General features: G+C 40.6%; 2 protein-coding genes across 13 annotated transcripts in view; one reads left to right on the top strand and one right to left on the bottom strand.

The window, feature by feature from the left end:
- The window catches only part of bicdl1 (BICD family like cargo adaptor 1), a 31,627-nt gene extending 29,084 nt beyond the window's left edge, over positions 1 to 2,543 (bottom strand). The window contains exons 1-2 of one of the 2 annotated variants that reach the window (XM_039803058.1): positions 1,690 to 2,543; positions 37 to 252 (exon numbers count right to left, since the gene is read on the bottom strand). In XM_039803058.1, the coding sequence (XP_039658992.1) occupies positions 37 to 252; positions 1,690 to 2,082 (609 nt within the window). In that variant the 5' untranslated portion in view covers positions 2,083 to 2,543. The remainder of the gene's footprint in view (positions 1 to 36; positions 253 to 1,689) is intronic. The other variant, XM_039803057.1, reaches the window with a different exon arrangement.
- An 11,302-nt stretch (positions 2,544 to 13,845) lies between these two features.
- LOC120561008 (citron Rho-interacting kinase) overlaps positions 13,846 to 22,085 on the top strand; it is a 72,222-nt gene continuing 63,982 nt past the window's right edge. For 10 of the 11 annotated variants that reach the window (XM_039803960.1, XM_039803959.1, XM_039803955.1 and 7 more), the window contains exons 1-3: positions 13,846 to 14,236; positions 19,800 to 19,900; positions 21,619 to 21,762. In XM_039803960.1, coding sequence (XP_039659894.1) covers positions 19,892 to 19,900; positions 21,619 to 21,762 — 153 coding nt within the window. In that variant the 5' untranslated portion in view covers positions 13,846 to 14,236; positions 19,800 to 19,891. Of the gene's footprint in view, positions 14,237 to 19,799; positions 19,918 to 21,618; positions 21,763 to 22,085 lie in introns of all 11 variants that reach the window. The other variant, XM_039803951.1, reaches the window with a different exon arrangement.

Raw genomic sequence — 22,085 nt, 5'->3', positions numbered from 1 at the left:
ACTCTCTCTCTCTCTCTCTCTCTTGCTGCTGCTCACCCTACTGAGTTGCTCCAGCAGTCTATGGTTCTGTTCGGAGAGCTCGCTGATGGACTTGGTCTTGTCTCTGTCAGCCTCTCTCAGCTGGACCTGATGCCGCTCCAGCTCACCCTGCAGCTGCTGGACGTCCGTCTCCAGCTCGGCAACACGGCCCTCCCACTCCCCCTCTCGACTTTCCAGACGCCTACGCAACTCATGCTTCTCCTGCTCCAAGTGCTGCATGCGGACAAGGGGAGAGAGGGTGGTATGGTTTAAACCTTAATACATAATTATTAACATAATTTGATGTACAGTATTGCCCTTACTTATGAACATAAGCACCAATGAAATCATTGAAGGTGGGACAAAGTCAGATACCTCACAAAGATGCTGGTGCTGCAACAGACTGAGAAAGTATGTACTCAATCCTTGGGAAAAATGTCACTGTACTAAAAGTAAAAAAAAAGTTAAGGATCAAGGAGGGGCAAAATTGCAGTTCCTAACTCTTTTACCATCTATGCAAAAGTCAGACTTATTTCCCTTGTGGTGCTGATGATGTCACTGTGCCATTACTATACATTTAGCATTAATAAGAAAACATATGATGTTAAGACTGAAGAAAGTTTGACTTTAGCACCATACACCCGAAATTGAAGACAAACAAGTGCAAAAAAGTCGCAAGAACTGCAACTTTGATTGCCTAAAATGAAAGCACCGGTTTAATCTGGTGCAGGCAGGGATATAAAAGTGTATAGTGTTCTATAGTTATATAGTTTTGAACTGAACCAGTTGTGTCCTTAGCTCCGGGAGTGACAGTTCAGATAATAGGATGCTTCTTTCTTTTCTCTAGAGGCCAATGAACGGTGGACAGATGCACACAGATGCACACATCACCAGCGGTTGCCAGAGTTGGGATGGGGGGAGGGGTTTGTTGTTATGGCTATGTCCAAGGCTGAAGCAGCTGGCATCTGTGTGGCCACAATTTTCATGTGTGAGTATTTGGCCGGACAAAAGGAGGGATCAAAGAGAATCAAAACAACCTCAGAAAACAACATCAAGCGCTGTTAAAATAGGGTACCAGGAACTGTAACAACATCAATGATAAGTAAAATTTGATATTAAGAGGCAGCTTATTTCTCTGAGCTCCAACATGAAGATGAATATGGATCAAAGGGCTGAACAGATGTACAGTAGATACAGAAGGCCCTGGACAGCCACAGGATTAGTCTTTGTGGTTTTTCTCAGGCCACGTGTTGGCTTGTGTGAAGGATTTTTGAAAACAACAAGAACAAAACCCGATGGGTGAAATAACTCAGACCATTCTACACCTTTTTCAGCTTGGCTGTGGGTCACTGTAATGACAGAGACAGCGTAGTTGACTTTGTCGTTAGATTAGAATGACCCGCAAGTTTCAATTCACCCTATGTAACTAGTCCCAGTTTATAGCACATTAGATACAATACTGCCCTACCAAGGGAATCAAGCTTGATTCCCTTGGTAGGAAACCCCCTGTCTTTGGCAGCTTGAATGTGGAGCAGCATTTGTTATGATCCTTTTGAGTTTGTTTACATTGTGAAGGCTCAAACTTGATTAAAGGATTAGGCCAAACCAGTAACAAGGGCTGGAGGCAGCATTCAAACTTCTATTTTATTTTATTTTCTTCAATTAGTTTACCTCTAATTTCTCGTTGAGATCTTTGTGCATTTTCTCATATTGCTTGGTCAAGTCTTGGTTTCTCTCCAGCAGCGCTTTGCCGAGTTTAGCAGCTAAAACCAAGTCTTTTTCCTTTTGACGGAAGAGCGACAGCAAGTCTGCGTTCTGCCCCACCGCAGGCGTCTCTAAGTCCGACAGTTCCTCCTCGTCGTCCCGGTCCCCGGTAAGCATGGCCAGTTCCTCCTCCAAGGCCATGCCGAGGCCTCCGGACCCGGCGTGCGGCAGCGGGTGACCCTGAAAGCCGCCGGGCTCATAAGCGGCGGGGCTGTCCCGGGGCTCCATGCAGTCGCTGTCCAGCTCCTGTGGTGCTGAAACCACGGCGGACGCCTGCAGGTCTAGGCAGAAAGTGGACATCGCCTCCCGGCGGAGGACAAGCCGACAAATAAGAGCCGACTGATTTCACTCCGGATGAACCCACCCTGCTCTGACAGGGTTGTGCTGACCGGACCAGCTTGTAATCGACAGTCCATCCATTATTCTCGCAATTTCGCGCAGGATCCGGTTAGATTGTAAACTGCTGTCTTCCCAGCTTCCTCGTCCCTCTCTCCTAGTTAAGCTACCAGCCGCGACTCTGGCTCAGATTGAATCCCAGCAAACACCACCTCCTCTGTAGCTCACTGACGGGCTGTTTGCTATTGGACACACACAATGTTTTATCCCGGTATAAACCGTCTCGATAAGCTCTGCGCAGCGGTCGGTGGGTCAGGGTCCATCCCGCTTCGGGATCCTGGTTCTCCCATAATGATCGGCCTGTTACACCGGAGGCATTTGCCAGGCAAACAGATGAGCGCGATCCCGATGCCTCCTCAACCGCTTTCCCGTCTTGAATGCGCGTTCCCGCCACAGTGACGCCCGCTACAACCTGTTACAAACGGCCAGCCCATTGGTTGAAAATGATAGCGCCATATTTTGGTGCTTCTCGCACACATCTGTGACATCCAGTAAATGAGCACGTGAAGAGATAACATGAGGATTGTTTCCTCAAGTGATGCGCCATCTGATTTGTCAGAAGTGATAAAACCTTAAGAAAAATAACCCTAAATTAAATAATAACCTGTTAGAGAAAACTACGATGATGGTAATATTACAAAGCATTAAAAACACTTTGGTTTCCACTCAATGTGATTGTAACTTTAAGCTAATTTTCCAGAAACAAAGGGTTTAATGTCACCGCTATCCATCGAACGATAATAGCCATGTCCAAAATGTAGCCCTAACGTTAAGGTCGGTACAAATTTAACTTAACGCTTAATATTTCAGCTTTTAAGGTAATTAAATTCAATTTCATATTTAAATAGAAATGTTAGGCTACTCTTTGGGAATGGGTGAGGGTTTACCTATTAACGCTGCCTCCTTTAACTGAAAAATGCATGCAACAGTGGTGGTCACTTAACGCTAGCTCGTCCGTCAATTAAACTACTAGGCTACAGGTAGGCCTATGAATCTTGACAGGTAGGCCACATGGCAAGCCGTTTGACCATACAGGTAACTAATGTAGAATATTAGCAGTTAAAGTTATATTTGTGCACGTTGCAAAAGAAGCTGTGTGCAGTCATTGAGGAAGTGGTTCAAGGAAATGTCACTGACGCATAGAAAGTTCAAATTAAGCCTTTAACTACATTTGAGCCTTTTATGGCATAAGAGTGCATTGTGTACCAGACAGATAAGCAGAAAAACAGGAAAGGCAGTTGAAGTTACGAGAGAAGACAAGGAAGTTGCACCACACAGAGACCCGACCTTGGTGTGTGTGTCTACCAGTTTGTGTCTAGAAACTAGAAGACACCCCCTGTGAGGATAGGATAAAATCTTGGGGGAGAGAACAGATCAGGGCTCATAATTCGGAGGAAAATTTGGTTGACCGGCTCTGACTTGATGTCTGTCGCTAGGGAAACTTAGTCTCTGTTTTGTGAACCCACAATTGTGTTGTAACTCTTATGCTTGCCTCAGTAAACTTTGCTTAACTGAACTCTTCGTCTCCTTGTGTTCTGGTAAACTTAAGTCCGATACATGGTGCTAAAACAGCCTCATAAGTCTTGTAAAACACAATTCACAAAGGAATGCAGAGCGACTTGTATCTGCAAACACAATTTACAAATTAATGCAGAGCGATTTGTATCTGCAAACACAATTCACAAATAATTGCAGAGCGATTTGTATCCGCAAATGTGTATCTGTGTCCGTGCATCTAATTTGTAACTTGTATTTCATCATTTGTAAATTAACTTAGTATTTTTCAATGTAAATATATAAATCTCCTTCTATGTGTGTGGGTACTTTTGAGACAGTTTTTCCGCGCCGTTTGTGGTCACAAGCAATTCGTAACTCAGGTGACGATCCCAGCAGTCTTCAGGAGATGGCGGTAACTTATGGTAGTGCCGGTGCTAACTTATGGATGTCAACTGAAAACTGAGAAGAAGTCTTGTCAAATGTTTCAGAGAGAAGGTTGGCACAATCTACTTGACCTTCCTCCGGGTGAGTTGATATTATTAGGACTTTGTCGTCAGATAAATTACATTCATGTTTTCAACATCATTGTTGCAGTGCATTTACAATTTGCTTTGTGTTGTTATGGTGGCAGGGACAGTTTGCTACTTTTTAGAGCGTGCTAACGGCAAACAGCGATGCTAACTTAGCTAGCTTGTTAAAGTCAGCCCTGTAACATCGACTTGCCTGGTCTTTGTATGGAATTTGCAGTCTGAAATATTATTAAGCGCTGCTTAATCTGTTAGTGGACCCAGTTGTAAAGCTAGTGAATATATTTGGTAGGCCTATCATATGAAACTAGATGATCTGAGGAATCAATCGATGATGTTGTAAGTTAGCTAACTATAAAGAGTTTAAATTTAACATTTGCTCGACATATTGTAACCATGTTTATTAGTACAGTAATTTCCACATACCAGGTTAAATACATGCTTCTCCTGTAAGACAAAATGTATGTGCAGTTGTGCATCCTGACAAAAAATTATAGTTTAATCACTGAATCTGTCATGTTTAATGAGGTTTACCTAGACCGACAAGACTCTCCTCACAGTATTTAGGTATTGTGGGACAGGTGTGTACTTCTGCCAAGTGATGGTCTGAAGACAACACAGCAGCATCAGGAAAGATTCAGTATCCACAGGATGACTTCTGTGACCTGAGAGCCTACATTACCAGCTGACACATCCTCAGTAGAAAAGAAACCCTTTAGACTGGTTGAGGACATGAGCTGGACAGTTATCTGCTACTCTGTGCATTATGTATACACACTTTATATTTCCATTTCATTGACTATGAATAAAGTGCTTTATTTCTAAGCAGGGTCTGGTCATTTTTAAGTTTAGTAATAAGGCTCCTTAAGTGTAAGTGTAATTGCACTGTTTATACAGGTGATATGTCTGATTTAATGCATGTAGAAGGGTCAAACACTAAGTCCATTTAACATCCTGACTATAAAAATGTAATCCTTTAAGACAGGTTATAGTGACAGTAAGCAACACAAAACATTTGTTTAACAGTTAAACTTTATTGTTTTCACAGATGACAATATAAATAAAACGAAAGTATTTTGAAATGGTATTAAATCTAATCTGCAGCTTGAAAAACATTTCACAGCATAAATATAACGCACGGATAAAAACTTCAAGTGAAAATCTCTAAGTTACTTTTTAAAAACAATAGTCCCTTTCACACAGCCTGACACAGTACTGTCCTCACAGTAGCAGTTGGTACTTTAGTTACTGAGCAGTTGAAGTATGACACCTGTCGAGCAATAACTTCCTCCTGATGGTTTGTCATATGTTGAGGAGAGTCTGGTGGGTCCAAGTACACATCATCAGTGGTCAGTCTGATCTGTAAATCATGGCAGATTCAGTGTTAGATTAAACTAGGCTATCATTTTTTATCACGGTGTACAACTGCACATACATTTATTTTTGAAAAAAGTAGCAGTGTAGTGAAGATAATGGGTAGACACTCAGTCTAGGTGCTAGTTCTGGGTTAATTACATTAGATTACATGTCATTTAGCTGACGCTTTTATCCAAAGCAACTTACAATTGCTATATTTGTCAGAGGTAACACCCCTCTGGAGCAACTAGGGGTTAAGTGTCTTGCTCAGGGGCACACTGGTTGATGTATCACAGTGGGAATTGAACCCAGGTCTCCCACACCAAAGGCATGTGTCATATCCACTGCACCATCACCACCCAACCAAAAGCAAACTGCGCCAACCTGCACAACGAACCATAACAAACAGTGTTCCAGCCAATAACTGACAAGAAGGAGTTGGTTGAGCCATGAATACGCATTGTGGAAGTAGCCTACATGCTACTGTGCTGCAGTGATGGCTCAATCAGCTCCTTCTTGTGGGTTATTGGCTGGAAAACAGTTTGTTATGGTTCGTGGGGCAGGTTGGCGCAGTTTGTTTTTGTTGCCGTTTGTGGAGCCTGTGCTGTCTACAGAGACCGTGTGTTCAGGGGACAGGCAGCTAGCGGATAGTGAGGAGATGTTTGCTGTATGTGACGAAAAATGTTGTAGCCTAAAAAACATCACATCACTTAGGGCACCTTTAAACTCCTAACTCCCATCCACATCAAATCGTAGAAATAACTGCTGGCTTAACAAAGAAATACAATATCACGAGTAATGCAGCAGATATACTTATATATAGCTACTTTTCTCAATTACGCACACTCTGAAGAAAGTTGCCGCTCACAACTACAATCCAACTGAACGATGTTGGTAATTAATGTGACCGTTTTACCATTTCTAGTCTGGCCCAAAGGGCCACAGTAATCTGAATCCAATTCAGGTCACTACACCTCACACCTTTAAGATTTAAGTGTCCGTTGACTGGTAGATCAGAAATAAAACTGATACAAGGATTTGTTTAGTTAAAATATAACAAGCTTTAGTGAAATGATATTGCAGAATACAATACTTGTGCACAAAAGTCAGATCTCACAAAGACAAGACTATTTCTCTTCCTAGCAAACAGACAGTCCCGCCAAGCATCTGATGCCGCTATCTTAGACCCTAACAATTGTATACATTTTCTCTGCCCATCTTCGGTGGTGATGTTACCGGTTGGATATGGTCCAGGTCATCTTGGCCCCGCAGTCCGGTCTTCTCTGGCCCCTTCCGATGTTGCGTCATGCATAAAACACTTTGATTCTCCCCACTCCAAGGCCAAACAGTTCTTTACTGTCTTATATCTACAAATTGGATCTACAAATCTACTATGTGTGTGTCTTATCTTTTCTGCTGACCTAGGAATGATGAGAGCCAAAATCGTCCTATGACCTGAATCTTACCTTTCAGTTATTTGCAAAATACATCTTACACAGTAGTTTCGTTCTCTGCTCCCCCCGATCTGAGAGTCTTTTTAATTAGCTCAATTATTTTCCCTGCCCGGTGCTCCCTTTCATATAGGTCAGAAAGTCCTTTCAATACTCACGAAGGGCAATTCCCTTTCAAACTTATCAGGTTAGATGGCTCCTTCTCACAGGCAGTCAGGAAGATCAGAGAACGAAGCCACCAATGATCTCCACACACATTTTCCACAAAATATTTCCTACAACGACTAACTCTAGTCTATCATACTGCTTATTAACTGTGTGAAGTCAGCTATAATATACCCATAGATATAGCTATATACTGAGTATATATATCTATGTAATATACCAACCAGCATACGCTTTGGCTACCCTATTACCAGCACTGAAAAAACATAAGTAAACGTAAAATACAATATGATCAACTGTACTGAATAATAGCCACCTTAACATAACTTTTTTTAACATTAATTAACTATTATTTGCAGCTGAGTTGCTGCAACCCATTCTGACCATTCCAAGTGCAGTTAGTTTTTCCCCAATTTCTATGTGAGCAAGTTGGTTGTGGGGCTGTCAATTAGCCCGAACTAACGTTAACATTAAATATTAAAAACAGCTAACGTTACTGCGTCATGCATAGACATAGCTATGTTTATGGCGCCGTCGTGCACTTAACACTTAACTTAACACTTAAGCATTTAACAGTGTTGTATGCTTTTAATAGTTTGTTGTTTAATTTGATTAATTTTGTTGTCTTTCAAATACAGTCCACATGCTGGTGGTGGAAAGTAATTGATGTACTGAAATAGACTAACGTTACTGCAAGTAGGCCTACAATTTAAGGTAGACAACCATTACTTTATTTGAATATTTTAATTTTGCCCACTTCATTGCATTTATTGTAGGTTTTACCTACAATAAATGTGACTTATACGACCGCTATTATCCCTTACTTTACAGATTAGGATTTTATTAAATATGATGCAGTGTTATTGATAAAACTGTTAAATAAAATGAGTTCCATGGTCCCCCCATTAAAATTCTTATAACAGGGTAATGCGTCAGAGATAACACTCCAATAAAAATAGCATACTGTATGTACAATATAACACTCTGAAAGGGGCCATTCTGAATAATGATTGATACTTAAGTACACTTGATGATAATACTTGTGTGCTTTAAAGTAAAATATTAATGCAGGACATTAACATAATAACATTATTTTTACATTGTGGCATTACTACTTGTACTTAGTATATACCCTATTCTGTATTCTCTGTTTTGGATATGTGTTTGTTTTGTGTATATTTTTGTAAGCATGTTATGTATGTATTTTATGCCAATTAGATTAATTAAAATATCCACAATTGATAAACAAGTGTAATGGGAATGTATTTGTAGTTGTTTGCATCCATGGCAGCCGTACACATGACATGAGAAATGTCATACTGGCCTCAACAGTTAGTTATGCCTCATCTTCACTGGTCATCAGGCTAAAGTTCTATTACTCCAGGTTAATTTGAAAAAACATGCGACTAATATAAGTTATTTTGCTTCAAGTTGTTGTTGTTTTTCAAAGACGGAGGTGGTAGTATCTAGTCCCAAGAAGAGGCTAAAATATTAAATAAGAACTCAGATCAAAATTATCTATCAGCAGTAAACAGACGCCAGCTATTTCCTATCATATGTTTTGGTCTTGTCCGAAACTTGTTCCTTTCCGGTCATCCTTTTTTGAAGTCATCTCTAATGCTTATGCTTATAACATCTCACCTTCTCCCTTGGTTGCTGTTTTTGGTTGGTTTTACAACGGGATCTGTTCCCCCTGTTCATTTACAGAGGGTCATTGCCTTTTCCTCCTTAATAGCTAGACGCTTGATTTTATTTAAATGGAAGGCTGCTACTCCTCCGTCACACCACCACTGGATTAGGGACATTATGCAGAATGTTAAGATGGAAAAAATCAGATGTACCCTCAAAGGTTCCATCAACAGATTCTACAAAACCTGGGACCCTCTGATAACTTATGTGAACAATTTACCTGGTCTGGAACTGGAACTCTGAATGTTTACACTTGCCCTTGGTCAGTCCTGTAATACGGAATGTTAGGTGCACTTGTTTTTTTTTATATGGTCTGTGACAAGTCTGTCAGGTTGATTTTGGGTTTGGTCTGTCTTTGTCTTTCTCTTGTTGGGATTGTTTTTCTATGGTTATTTGTAAAATAGAGAATACAATTGTTTTATGTGATAATTGGAAATATACAAATAAAGTGTTTAAAAAAAAAAACAAGTGTCTATCAGCAAGCTGGACCTCACTCATGGAATGTTAGGAATTACAGGGTCAAGACAATACTAGACGTTATATGAATCAAATTGGGTGTAAAAATATTGCTAATGTGCTGATGTGTGTATAGGTATTATATTTTTCCACAGAGGAAAAAAAAAGTCAGGTGAAATAACCAAACTGAGAACTGTTGGGAAACTACTTTATGAGGCTTAAGAAGCTAGGGTCAGGGCATAAAATAAGCGTTGCTATTACAGTTAGGATTAGGTTAAGGAATTAACATACTCAGTAAAGGCCCTCACGCGATACAGCAACATGTGTGCATGGATGTATTATAAGCCCATGTGTGTGTATCTGTGTGTATGAGTGGGGGATGAAGGGGTTGAGATGAGGTTAGGATGTCGGGGCGGGGCATTGGTGATGAATGATTACAAACAAAGCCTCTTGAGCTGATATAGTGAAGGCACAAAAGAAGTGGGTCACAGCCTGCTGGTCCACTGTCGCCTAGCTTCGGGGGGGCCGAGGGGGCCACGCACTAGTTAATGGGTGATTTCCTCAGAGCACATCAAAACCTTGCTGCTTTGATAAACCGCTAAGTAGAGTGAATTTAGCAGCCCACATTATCCTTATTAGTGTAATGCTGCTGGTGTTAAGTTGATTGCACATACAAGGAAAAGCAACAACAACCTTTGTGCTATTAAAAGAATTACAAGTAAGTTACAAGTAAGTTTCTTTCACGTTATTATTAAAATTTCTATTTCAAACAATATTTAACAACTGAACTAGATAACAACTGCTGTTACAACACAAGGTTGAACCACAGAGAAATACAATACAAATCTCATCAGAGAGCTTACAAATGAATAATGTTTAATGTAAAAAACATAACACATATATAATGAGGACAGCAATATGTCACATCAAATAAGTTTGTTTTGTAGATGAAATACATTTTTGTTGTCGTAGGAAAGAAGATTACATGAACCTTATTGTCATTATTGTCAATACATTTTGAGATCCTTGCCTCTCTGGATGGAGATAAACATAACAAACTCACCCTCGTTGCTCTTTATTATAGACTACGGCTCCCTCTGTGGAAAGAAATGTGAAATTACATTCACATTCCCCAAAGTGATAGGTAAACAATCAACAGCCTACTTACACGGAACAGCTCTGCACGGATCTGAAAAGAATTTCGGGGTTGATGTCTTATAACGATCAATGCTATAAAAAAAAATTGCTTCTCAATGATATGAATGAATGCCAATTATTTTGGGTGTAACATTTGTTAGTGGAGATTATTTATGGTAAGGATTCGCCAATACAAATACAGTCTTTCTAAATATCTGCAGTGGTAACCCAGTTTACAGAGCTCCAGTATTTACAACCAATCACAAAGACATTTTACCCTCAGAGAACAATAATAGCCTTCTGTCTGTGATGGATTGTCAAAAAGCTTTGCCTGTAGATTTGTTTACATCTCATCCCCTTTCCACATTGTCCTATGCTAGCCGTGTGATTTACCAAATGAGTAAGCAACCACAAATTAGCCTTTGTGAATGTAGCTCCTTTAATAGTGGCAGTTTACAGTGAGTATGTAAAGCAGCGTCTTCCTAGTACTTAGTGTTCTGTGCTTACGTAACATCAACCCTTAGTCATACTGGCCTGACTGCCTATTTTTTTTATGCAAGCTTTGGCTGCCTGTTATGTAACAAAACCAGGCTCTTCAAACCTCTTTAATGCAGTATTTCTCTCTGATAGCACTAACCTCATATACCATCATGACAGAACTAGCTATTTCAATGTTTTGCCAGTGGATGGCAGTGTTTTTACACAAATTCTTCTTCTAAATTAGATGACTTGGAAAGATAGTGGCACCTACTGAAGAGGTACTGCTCTGTTTGATCATGTACAGTAAGTTTGCCCCTGATAATAGCTGCCATTGCTATACCGTTTGTTATGTACTTTTTTTGTATTTACCATTATTTTGCAGGAACACCAAAAACGTTCCAAAATTAACACTGCAGACACATTTATATGGTCAACAGAATTCAAAGTGATTGGGAAGTAATTAATTAAAGTTCATTACACTACAGTGAAATCCTAGTGAAAACATCCATCTTTCCGTCTTTATTTCAGATATAAGCTGGGATTGGCCTTATCCAATACCACACATACACATACAATGCCTTGTTGCTAGGTAACATCACTGTGATGCCTCCGCCTCAACCCAATACTCCAGAGCACTTGCAAATGCAGCCCTTTCATACTGATGTCATTAAATCATAATCATTAAGATAATCCAATAAATATAAACCCTTTTTAGTAGTTTACATATATTGCTTTCACTTGTGACTTATTATTGTTACGTATCCTCAATGTGGCAAAGAAAAGTGCATGCACACTTTTAAAAGATCTTTTTTTTTTTTATCTTAGGAGCAGTAACCTGTAATAGCAGGCCTAGTTTTACCATTGCATTTACTGTAAAGTAGATGCACAACAGGTTGTACAGTAGCTGTGAAGGTTTGAAAAAGTGTCGGGCTGAAAGAAGTCGCATACCAGCAACACACTGCATTATGTAATGGCAAAAGCCAAAAGCAGGTTCTATTTATAAATCATTACACTTTTTACAGGATTTATAAGAAAACTTCTCTCTGAATGTGGTGCTTCTCTCCTGGACAGATATGATCTTGCATACATGTAGGTTGTCACTTTGAATACATTGTGAGGAAATCTTTAAATGAGGGCTCTTCCTGGACGTGTGTTTGTCCAGACACAGATTTCTCTTCAGATTACAGTAACAGATCTGCTCGTCAAAGATGTCTGAAGCAACTAAGCTGGAAAAAAATATAACATTAATGCATTGGATTTAAGGAGCAAAGAGACACATAATTCAGTTGAATCCGGACAGTAGGGAGGATGTGAGGAGATGGAGGTGAGATATTGGTTGTGTGATCTGATTCCAGGCCTGCAAATGGTGGCATGCTGGCCTGGCCTAAGGTACAAGATCACTCTCTTTTGTTACACAGCTAAGCCAAGGTTTTCATACGCCTTCGTTAGTACTACATTTATAAAAGTCTAATTAACAACCAGTAAGCTTTATAAGTGACTGCTGCCTCTGTTCTCTGTCTGCCACTGATTACAGTAACACTGATTAATTGTACAGTACTGTGCTTTCACCTTCGAAGCATTTTGTCCCTTCTGCTGCGCTGATGTAGTACTGCTTGCCAGGTCAGGTTCTGCCATCTGTTACTGTTTGTGTAATCTGTCAGTGTGTGTGTAGTTTGCAAGTCACTATCACTATGACGTGTCACTTGGCTTACATGAGCAAAGAAAGTTGAGGTGAGCCTGAATTAGTGTATCAGACACTGGGGAGCTTGTTAGGTTGTGACATGACATGTACTGTATTACTGTTTACCCTGGTACAGTAATACTTCAGTTTGCTTCGTTACATTGGTATCTGTGTACATGTGTTACAGTTCTGTTAGAGATCATTTTGATACAGTGCACTATGCATGTTAAGCATGAAAAGTGTGACAGACTCAGCGCTTCTACACTCTAGCTTTTATCTGAGAAAATGTTGCACATAGTCTGCTACGTTACAAAGCTAAAGCCAACCTGGGGCTAATTGAATAACAAAACACAGCTGCTAAAGGTTAACCTAGCCGGTAACATTAATCCCCCTGCCTCATTTTCCTACGCGCTGCGTTTAACGTGAGAACGAGACTAACTTCCTCCCAACTTCTAGAGGAGTTTGTGCTGTGTTAAACTGACTCACCCAGAATCTGCAAGGTTTCACGTCTGAAGATGGCTGCTTGGCTCCGTCGGCGTCTTCGCCGGGCCAGCCCCGCTCTTCCTTGTTGTAATTCAGGTTTTTATAAGGTGTATTTACAAAAGTTTGTGTTGTGGGAAACAAAAATGTCATTCAGCGCCTTTGTCTTCCATAGCGTTCTCTGCGTGGAAAACGTGTGGTTTGCAGCCGTCCGCTTGATGCTCAAATCAATCACCATGCACCTGCCAATCTGGGTTATCAGCGTCACAACACGCCACCCTCATGTCACGTGTCAACACGTTCCCTATGAAAAGGCTACTACTAACAGCTATCAAATTAAGAAAACCTTGCAATAATTGCCTCCTTGAGCACAGAAGATTCTACAGTGCTACTTATAAAGATTTCCACCTTACATTTATATCTACTTCTTCAAGCAAGAACCTTCATCTCTTCTTAATTGTTCTTGTTTACTTGCAGATGCAAGCAGAATTTTACTGTAATAACACCCTTGTCCTGCCGGTTATTAGATTGCATTGCTTCTGCTCACGTAGAGGAAGTAAAGTAGGGGTCATTGTGTTTAATCACTAATGAGCTGCACAATTGAAGGAGTCGTTATTAACTGACATGAGCGTACAGTAGTTTGCAACTGTTGGGAGCTGCCTGTTAACGCAGTGTGTCAAGCAGCATACATTAGTGTGATTAGTGACGGCTGCTGCAGCACGGGGAGAGGGAGAAAGAGTTGGGACAGAGAAGAGAGAGAGAGAGAGAGGGTGGGAGCTTCCACTCACTCTTTACAGTATGTGATCACCGGTCTGCTGCATTACTCTACAAAGCCATTCCCCTATATTCCTCCACTCACTCCCTCCCTCTCTCCTCCGCTCTATCTCTCTGTAAGCAGTATTCTCCAGTCGCTCTCGGTGCCTCACAGCTTTCTGCCCTGCCACAGCACATCTCTCTCTCCCCTCTGCTCCTCTCTCTGTCCCCAGAGAGGATGACATCCCTGAATTTGATGAACCAGCGAAGCTCTCATTCTGGCTGGTGGCTTCCGAGGGAGACCCCACATGAACGGGCTTACTGGACGAGGAGGTGCCGCGTCTAAGGAGCTTTGTAGAAAAGCTGTCAGCTGTAGCAGTCTCTGTGTAAGTGCTATACTATTTTACTTACATGCTTACAGCTCCTATTAAAGATAGGGAAGGGAAATTAGGGGGATGACTTGGTCAGGGAAAGAAGGAAACCAGTATCTTTGCTTTACAGCTCTGGACTGTTACAGTGCATTGTTATTTTCCTCATGTCAGCATGTTGGACCTATTACCTGACTGATTGATTGACTGACACAAGAGCTGAGGATTTATGGAGTGATGAGATAGCATTGGTAGCACTGAGCTTATGCAGCAGCTGTATCTTGTCTATCAGGAGAGAGGGCTATTCTTGGTCACGACACTGAAATGCTGTGTTTCATCTCTCTTCGTTGCTGTGTTTACTGTAGCATACACTCCTACAGATGGCTATCACTCCCTGGGGTGGCGTTCAAACTCTTAACTGTTCGTATATGGTCATAATGAGACCACTGCATGCTTTCTTTTCCGAAATTGGATTAATGTATACCAAGACTGAGGAAGTTTCAGACAAAGTTGATCTGAATTTCGATTGTGCAGGGATTTTTTTCCAAATGATCTCAACTCACTTTGAGCCCCCAGTTGGTAAGGTGCTGTAGGAGTTGAGATTGAGATTCAGTCCAGAAAGAAAGCTGAAATTACAAAGTCAGTTGGAAAAAGTACGATAAGATGAAGACTGTCGTTGGAGAAAAATGTCTCTATGGTAACAGTAGGTTTTGCCAAGGGTGGAGGACAGGCCAAGGAAGCATGCTGCTTCCGCTGGATCACAAATTACATCACTGACGGGACTTATCAGGCAGAAGAAAACAGAATATTAACGAAGAGACTGTGGGACAGACAGAAAAGTTTTGATAGATAGATAGATGGACAGATAGGTGATGGTAGTAGCCTATATATATATATAGTAGTTTTATGTACACTAATATAAAATTATTTTAGAGAATGTGTGACATGCACCTACAACACCAAAACAAATTCCTTGTATGTGTAAAAAACGTACTTGGCAATAAAGCTTTTCTGATTCTGATTCTGACTAACCGGATAATGTGATTCATGCTTAGCGCGGAGCGTGCTTTATAAGTTGCCTAGAATATGTGTATTTATTATGTAAATGGTTAACATTTTGCCAGGAGGACTGTGCAGTCACATCTGTTGGTGTTTATTTCAATCTGTGTTTACCTGTTTGTGGAGGCCGACCTAATTGGTGGTACGTGGAACAGAGGAAACAAGAGACACCTGTGCATTGTCAAAACTCTCTGCAGAACAAATCTGTCAATGCTAATGTGAGTTGTGATGGGAGAGAGAGAGAGAGAGAGAGAGAGAGAGAGAGAGAGAGAGAGAGAGAGAGAGAGGAAACTCTACTGCTCCATATCCTCAAGTGTTATTTTCCCAAAAGCCTCCTTTAGAAGCCCACACTGATCCTCTTGTCATTTGGATTTGTGATATAATGACGGACTGGATTTTTTTTGAAGTGCTTCCCCAAGTGCTTAGCATACTTTTATAGATTGTAATATTCTGTCTGTCTGTCATGGTTAATGCATCAGTGCCAGAGAATTCAGTTGCAGGTCTGTAGCTCTGGTGGCCCCAGTGAAAACTGCAATAACTCTTGTTATGATTTGATACTATAAATAAAATTGAATTTAAAGTGTTTTAGTGCCATATTTAACCCATCTTGTTATGTATTACAATCAACATGCAACAGCATTTTCATTGGAGAGTTGAGGATTAATGCCAGCCAATTAGTGATTAAAGGCTAATTGTGGCTTTAGTTGAGTGGGTTAAAACCCCTTCTATTGCAACATGTTCCACTGGATGCCTGCAACAATTTTAACATGACAACATATCTTCCTACAACTGGGTGCTTGGTGAACTGCAGGGGCGTGCAATTTCCAATACGTGTTTTTGTTTTTAACCATTTCAGGGTAGGATTTTCCTTTTTTAAGCTCATGTAACAAAATGCACTAGTCCTATAAATAAGCCTCCAAAAATGTATAGCGTTTTAATATCAAGCACAGATTCTATAGATGAGGCTGCATTTACGGATAGGCTCAGGTAAACCTTTAGAGTTGTTCCGATACCGGACATGCCTCCGATACTCCCTAAAATGCTGGTATCGGTATCGGCAAGAATGCTAATCCGATACCACGTACTACCATAAAAAAACTACTTTAAAGAAGTTTATAGATGCTCTGATTCCGTTATGACTTAAAGAAAGTGGCATTCATTCTCTATATGTATTTGTTCATGTTTTACAAAGGGTTTAACCTGAGCCAGGCCATACAATTATTTTTATTTATTTCTATTACTTTATTTTTACAAGTCATTAATATAAAAAACATATATATATATATATATATATATATATGTTTTTTTAACGCAGTGGTATCGTATCTGTACTCGGTATCAGCCAATACGCAAGTTCAGGTATCAGAAACGGTATCGGGAATAAAAACTGGTATTGGAACATCTCTATCAACCTTCCCTAATCTTTAAAGCCTGTGGTGTTTAGCAGGAAACTAAGGAGCTGGGAAACCATGTTTGAATTTAGAGAACCGCTGCAATGGCAGAAACCTGAAGCGCTCTATCTGTCGTGCATGACTGAGGAATTACTAATTTATTGTTGTCATGACAATAGGCACAAAGTATGTGGAGAGGATGGGCTGAAAGATCAAACTAGAGGGGGGGTAGATGGGTAAAGGACTGTGATCTTGAGAAGAATCTGTGCCACTACAGCGTTGCAACAGGTCTGTGATTCACCTACACCTGCCTACTGCCCATACAGTAGCACTGGCCCCTGGTCACCCTGTAGACTGAATGTAGAGCAACACCATGACTGGGATGCAACCTCTCTCCACTCTCCTCCTCTTCAACAACTCTGACTCACAGACCAGCAAACATTATTCAACCCACTAAAATGAGCTCCTCGACTTATGTTGCAAGCCAATGTTTCTCTGAATGTTAATGTTCTGTTGTTGATGAGCTCTCATAAAAAAAGACAACAGTATTTATGGAACATTTCTGATTACGGGCACTGTATTATATTTCTTTCCTACCAAATGTAGGAACATTTTCTGGACTGAAACACGATTACGAAGAATATGGCAATGTTCAGCAAGCACAGCTAAGCCAGCTCAGTGGTCAAACTGTCTTTCCTGTAGTTGTAATGAGCTTTTATTAAGTATAGTTATTTGTAATTGCTTTTAGGGATATAATTATTGCAGAGGAGGGGCCCAGCTGCACAGTCTGTTAGCTCAGCTCATTATGGGCAGTCGGCTTGCACTTGAGTCTGGGAGGAAGACAGCCAGATCTGAGTTCCATCTGGTGCCTCAAGCTAGGATGGAACCCTGTTACCGCCAACTTTACCACTGGCTTGCTGTTGTGGAAGTTTCCACCCAGTATAAAACACTAAATCATGCAGTGTTGTTAGCTCCGGAGCACGTATCGATATATAAGATTCATTAGTGGGTTTGGAGCTCTGAAAGCCACCACAAGACATGAACCAGGCCTGCTACGCCCTGCTATGCCCTGCTATGCCCTACTACGCCCTACTACGCCCTGCTTCACCCTGCTCCGCCTGGCTAAGCCCTGAACTGCTACAACTATTATTTCTAGTCATTGTTACTATCATTAGCACTGGCAGATGCCCGTCCACCAAGAGCCTGGGTCTGTCCGAGGTTTCTCCCTAAAAGGGAGTTTTTCCTCGCCACTGTACGGTCTAGACCTATTCTATCTGTAAAGTGTCTTGAGATAACTCTTGTTATGATTTGATGCTATAAATAAATACATTGAATTAAATTGAAAATAAGACTGGTTTCTCTAACTACCTTGTCATCTGGTTTCAGAGCAACAAATCCAAACAGGACATTTTGACATTTCATCCAAACCAGAGAGCCATTGATGTAATGTGCTTACAGGCTGAAGATCAGCAGGTTGCTAGAGAAACCTCAGCCAACACTTTGCTCATGCCCATCATCACTCATGACAAGCCACCTGCTCCTGCATCATGTCATGCCAATGAAACTGGAATACCAGGCAGTAGTCTGATGCAGCTTGGGCACATTCTGTGTAGCCTGCTATGGTACTGAACAGCTCACCCCTCAAATGACCCTTGAAGCATAATGATTACATCAGTGACTTTTCTGGGCAAATATTAGCAAGCACTAGAGTCATCTCTAGAGACTCATAATATCCGTTCTTCATCTGCAATGTCTGCTTAGCTTTGTTTTTTGAATAAAAATGCTACTGTATGTGGTCTTCTGGGCAGCAATATAATGGTTACGTCCTGCTGGTCCAGGACATTATACACACAAGCAGAAACAATGTAACAACAGACAATATACATGACTACGTACTAGGGCTGGGTATTGTATAATTTCTTTTTATTCTGCTACCGATACCAATACCGTGACTTTGATACCGGTTGCTGAACGATATTTTTTTGGATACCAGTTTTATGAAATCCATTTTAACAAAAATAAATTACAACATTACACGTTACGGTACAAATCTTTTCATTTATTTTTCAGCTCCTACTACGTAAGCCCTGTCTCTGTGCATAACGAGTTTTTCTTGCCTGCCTCTACAACGTGTAACGTGAGACAGCCAATCAGCAGCCTTATCAGATCTTGGTAGAAGCATGCTGCATGCTTATTGGCTCACTGACGCTGATGAGATTTACTCATTAGGTATTGAAATTCGGTATTGAATGACGAGGCATTTTTCTGATACTCCATACTATAAAGGCAATTCGGTCGGTGCCTAAAAAGTATTGAATTCGGTACCCAGCTCTACTGTTTACAATCCTGTAGCAAAACCACACAGCAATCCACAGGCGCCCTCATGTTAGTTGAGCTTGAATTGAGCATGTTACCGTAGGGAGGAGTGGGAGGTGAGCCTCTGCTTTTAATAGAAATTCTCCCTTTGTCGCTCACTCCTCTGCCTGCCTCTGATCACAAAAGCTGCCAAATATATCCAGCGGTGGTAAAAGAGGCTGTTGTGTGAAAACAGGCAGGCTATTTATAGTCTCTGTTAAGCCAGAATATGAGCGCATGTTTGGTCAGATCAGTATGGATCTCCTGTGAACAGCATACTTTATCTGCTAGTCACCTTTGTGATCATGTTGCTGTATACATTGAATAGCTGTCTTCAGTGCTTGATTGCTAATTGCTCTTCTTGTTATTAGAATCATTATGACAATTTGGATGTTAATAAGGGTGCATTTGCTTGATTACGTATGAGTAAAAAGTGAATGTATCTTGATTGCAATACTCCCAACTGTGATGTAAATATCTTGATGTCCCCTGTTCACTTGCGTAATAGGTAAACATTTAGATACATGAATTCTATAGCATGCTGTAACTTTTATGATGAGTGTCAGAGCATGTACGGAAGGTTAATTATTCCAATTGACAGTCTGAAATAAGTCCAATCTATACATTATGGTTATGAAAGGTAAGTGTTTTACATAAGAGCATTGAGTCAGCCCTTCAGTTTTCAAGAGAGGTTGTGCATAAAGACATGTTTGCCATCATGTTTCTCTCCCTGTTCCCTATCTCCCATCCTCTCTTCACGCTCTCCTCTCCTACAGATTAGTGACTACATCCATCAACTCTCTAAATAAGACTGTCTCCTTTGGAAAAGCATCATTAAAAACACGAAACAGCCAGACTTGCTGGACACATGTCACAGGTATTACTCTTCACATGGTAAGAGTTTGTTTCCAGAACAAGCTAAATCATCCATCTGTTTGTTAGTTTGCCTATAGACTGTAGCCGAGCTGGAGTGTGTGTGTGTGTGTGTGTGTGTGTGTGTGTGTGTGTGTGTGTGTGTGTGTGTGTGTGTGTGTGTGTGTGTGTGTGTGTGTGTGTGTGTGTGTGTGTGTGTGTGTGTGTGTGTGTGTTTATGTATCTTAGTGTTCCACATGACTGACTATCTGTGAAAACAGATTGTGGCATCAATCTGTTACAGTTGTACAGGCTACACAAAAAAATCACCTTTTCTTGCACGAACACAGTACAACTTGGCTCTTTTTAAAACATGGTGTAAAATCACAAGTGAATATAGCTTATAAGTACAACAACTGCTAAGACAAATATACTAATAAATGCTGCCGAGGTGCTTAACATGATTTTTCCCATGCAATGGAAAAACTGCAAAAAGAGACGTTAATCTAAATGATGAAATACCTAAATCCATAAACTCCAAGTTTATGTTTTATAAACTACCTTTACCTTTTTAGAAAAAATACTTATTTCTATAATTGATTAAAAAAAGGAAAACTATACCTCATTATCTGTTTTCTTGAATAATGTCACCTTAATGTCGATGTTTGTTAATAAGACGTGTTAATCCTCCGTGGTACAAATAATGTTTTGGTGGATTCGTTCTACAAGATAGTTAGTGGGATTCAAACATGACGTATTGCCTGTATTTCTTTTGTCTTGTAATTGTAACAAAATACTAAAAGTATACTTCAAAATATGGTTCAATATATTCCACCCGGCATCTTGCAGTGTCAAAAAAATTGGACGACAATAGCTGAATCACTTCCATCTCCATCCCACCATAAAGCCTAAATTTAGATCCAACAAGCGCAAACTTTGCTGACCTATTGTTGTAAGATTTCAATGACGTCCGTATGACTCAAAACCAAACCTGTTTGTGTGAAGTAAAATCCAATGCCATAACGTCACCTTCATGTGCTTATGCAAGAATGATGAAGATACTGAATAACTGGCCAGTTGCAATGCATTGGATCCTACAAAAATTTGCAAATATCCACAGACACACAGTTGTAAGTGGAAATGTAGTTTCTTTCTTCCAGCCTATTTTATAATCCATCATTAGTCAATGTTATTATCAATGACAGTACAACGTCTGTCTCCTAAATGTGTTGGAAATGGGAAACCTTTTTGAAAAGTATCAAGTAATTCTTTGCAGTAAGGTTAAATTCCAGTACAATGTTGACCCATTGCTTTTACTGGCTTCAGCCCCATGCTGTGACGCCTTGTTGTTGTGAGCATGTGTCTGCATCACAGTCTGTGGTCTGCATACTGACTGTGTGTTAGTGCTACCATACACTAAGTGCTGTGACTGTGTATCCGTGGCTGTTCTGCTAGCCCTGCTGTTTCTCTGGTTTGCAATGCTCCCCAGGCCCTGTAATGCCGTAATGGCACATCTAATTGTATCATCAGAGGCTACCAATGACATGTGCCACCAAACAAGTGCAGTCTTATACACTTGCACACACACATACACAAACACACAAGCACACAACCATTACAAGTGCATTGCTACTATTATTGTTGTTAATATTTTAGATAGTAAGAAGACATCCTTAACACATCTACACTGTCAATGGACGCTGTAAAAAAAACATGTATCTCATGCTATGTTCTTGTTTCCAGGTTGAACAGGAGATCTCCATTGGCCAGAGGAAGATGTCTGATCTTGAGTTGGTGCTGCAGCAGAAGGATATAGAGTTGAAGGCCTCAGAGACCCAGAGGACCATCCTGGAACAGGACCTGGCAACCTACATCACAGAATGCAGTGTGAGTAGCCCTGTAGCTGCTACAGTGGACACACATGGACTGTTGTTCTTGTTCCAAACATGCGTGCGTGCGTGCGTGCGTGTGTGTACATTTACAGGAGACGACTGCTATAGGTGCAGTGGGTTTTTATAATTGCGATTTATTAACAAAATATGGACAAAATATTAAAGGTCCCATGGCATGAAAATTTCACTTTATGAAGTGTTTTAACATTAATATGCATTCCCCTAGCCTGCCTATGGTCCCCCAGTGGCTAGAAATGGTGATAGGTGTAAACCGAGCCCTGGGTATCCTGCTCTGCCTTTGAGAAAATTAAAGCTCAG

This window comes from Perca fluviatilis, chromosome 6 (genome assembly GCF_010015445.1).
Source record: "Perca fluviatilis chromosome 6, GENO_Pfluv_1.0, whole genome shotgun sequence".
NCBI classification, from domain to species: domain Eukaryota; kingdom Metazoa; phylum Chordata; class Actinopteri; order Perciformes; family Percidae; genus Perca; species Perca fluviatilis.
Note: the sequence above shows the minus strand (reverse complement) of the source record. Positions and strands in the feature narration are given on the sequence as shown.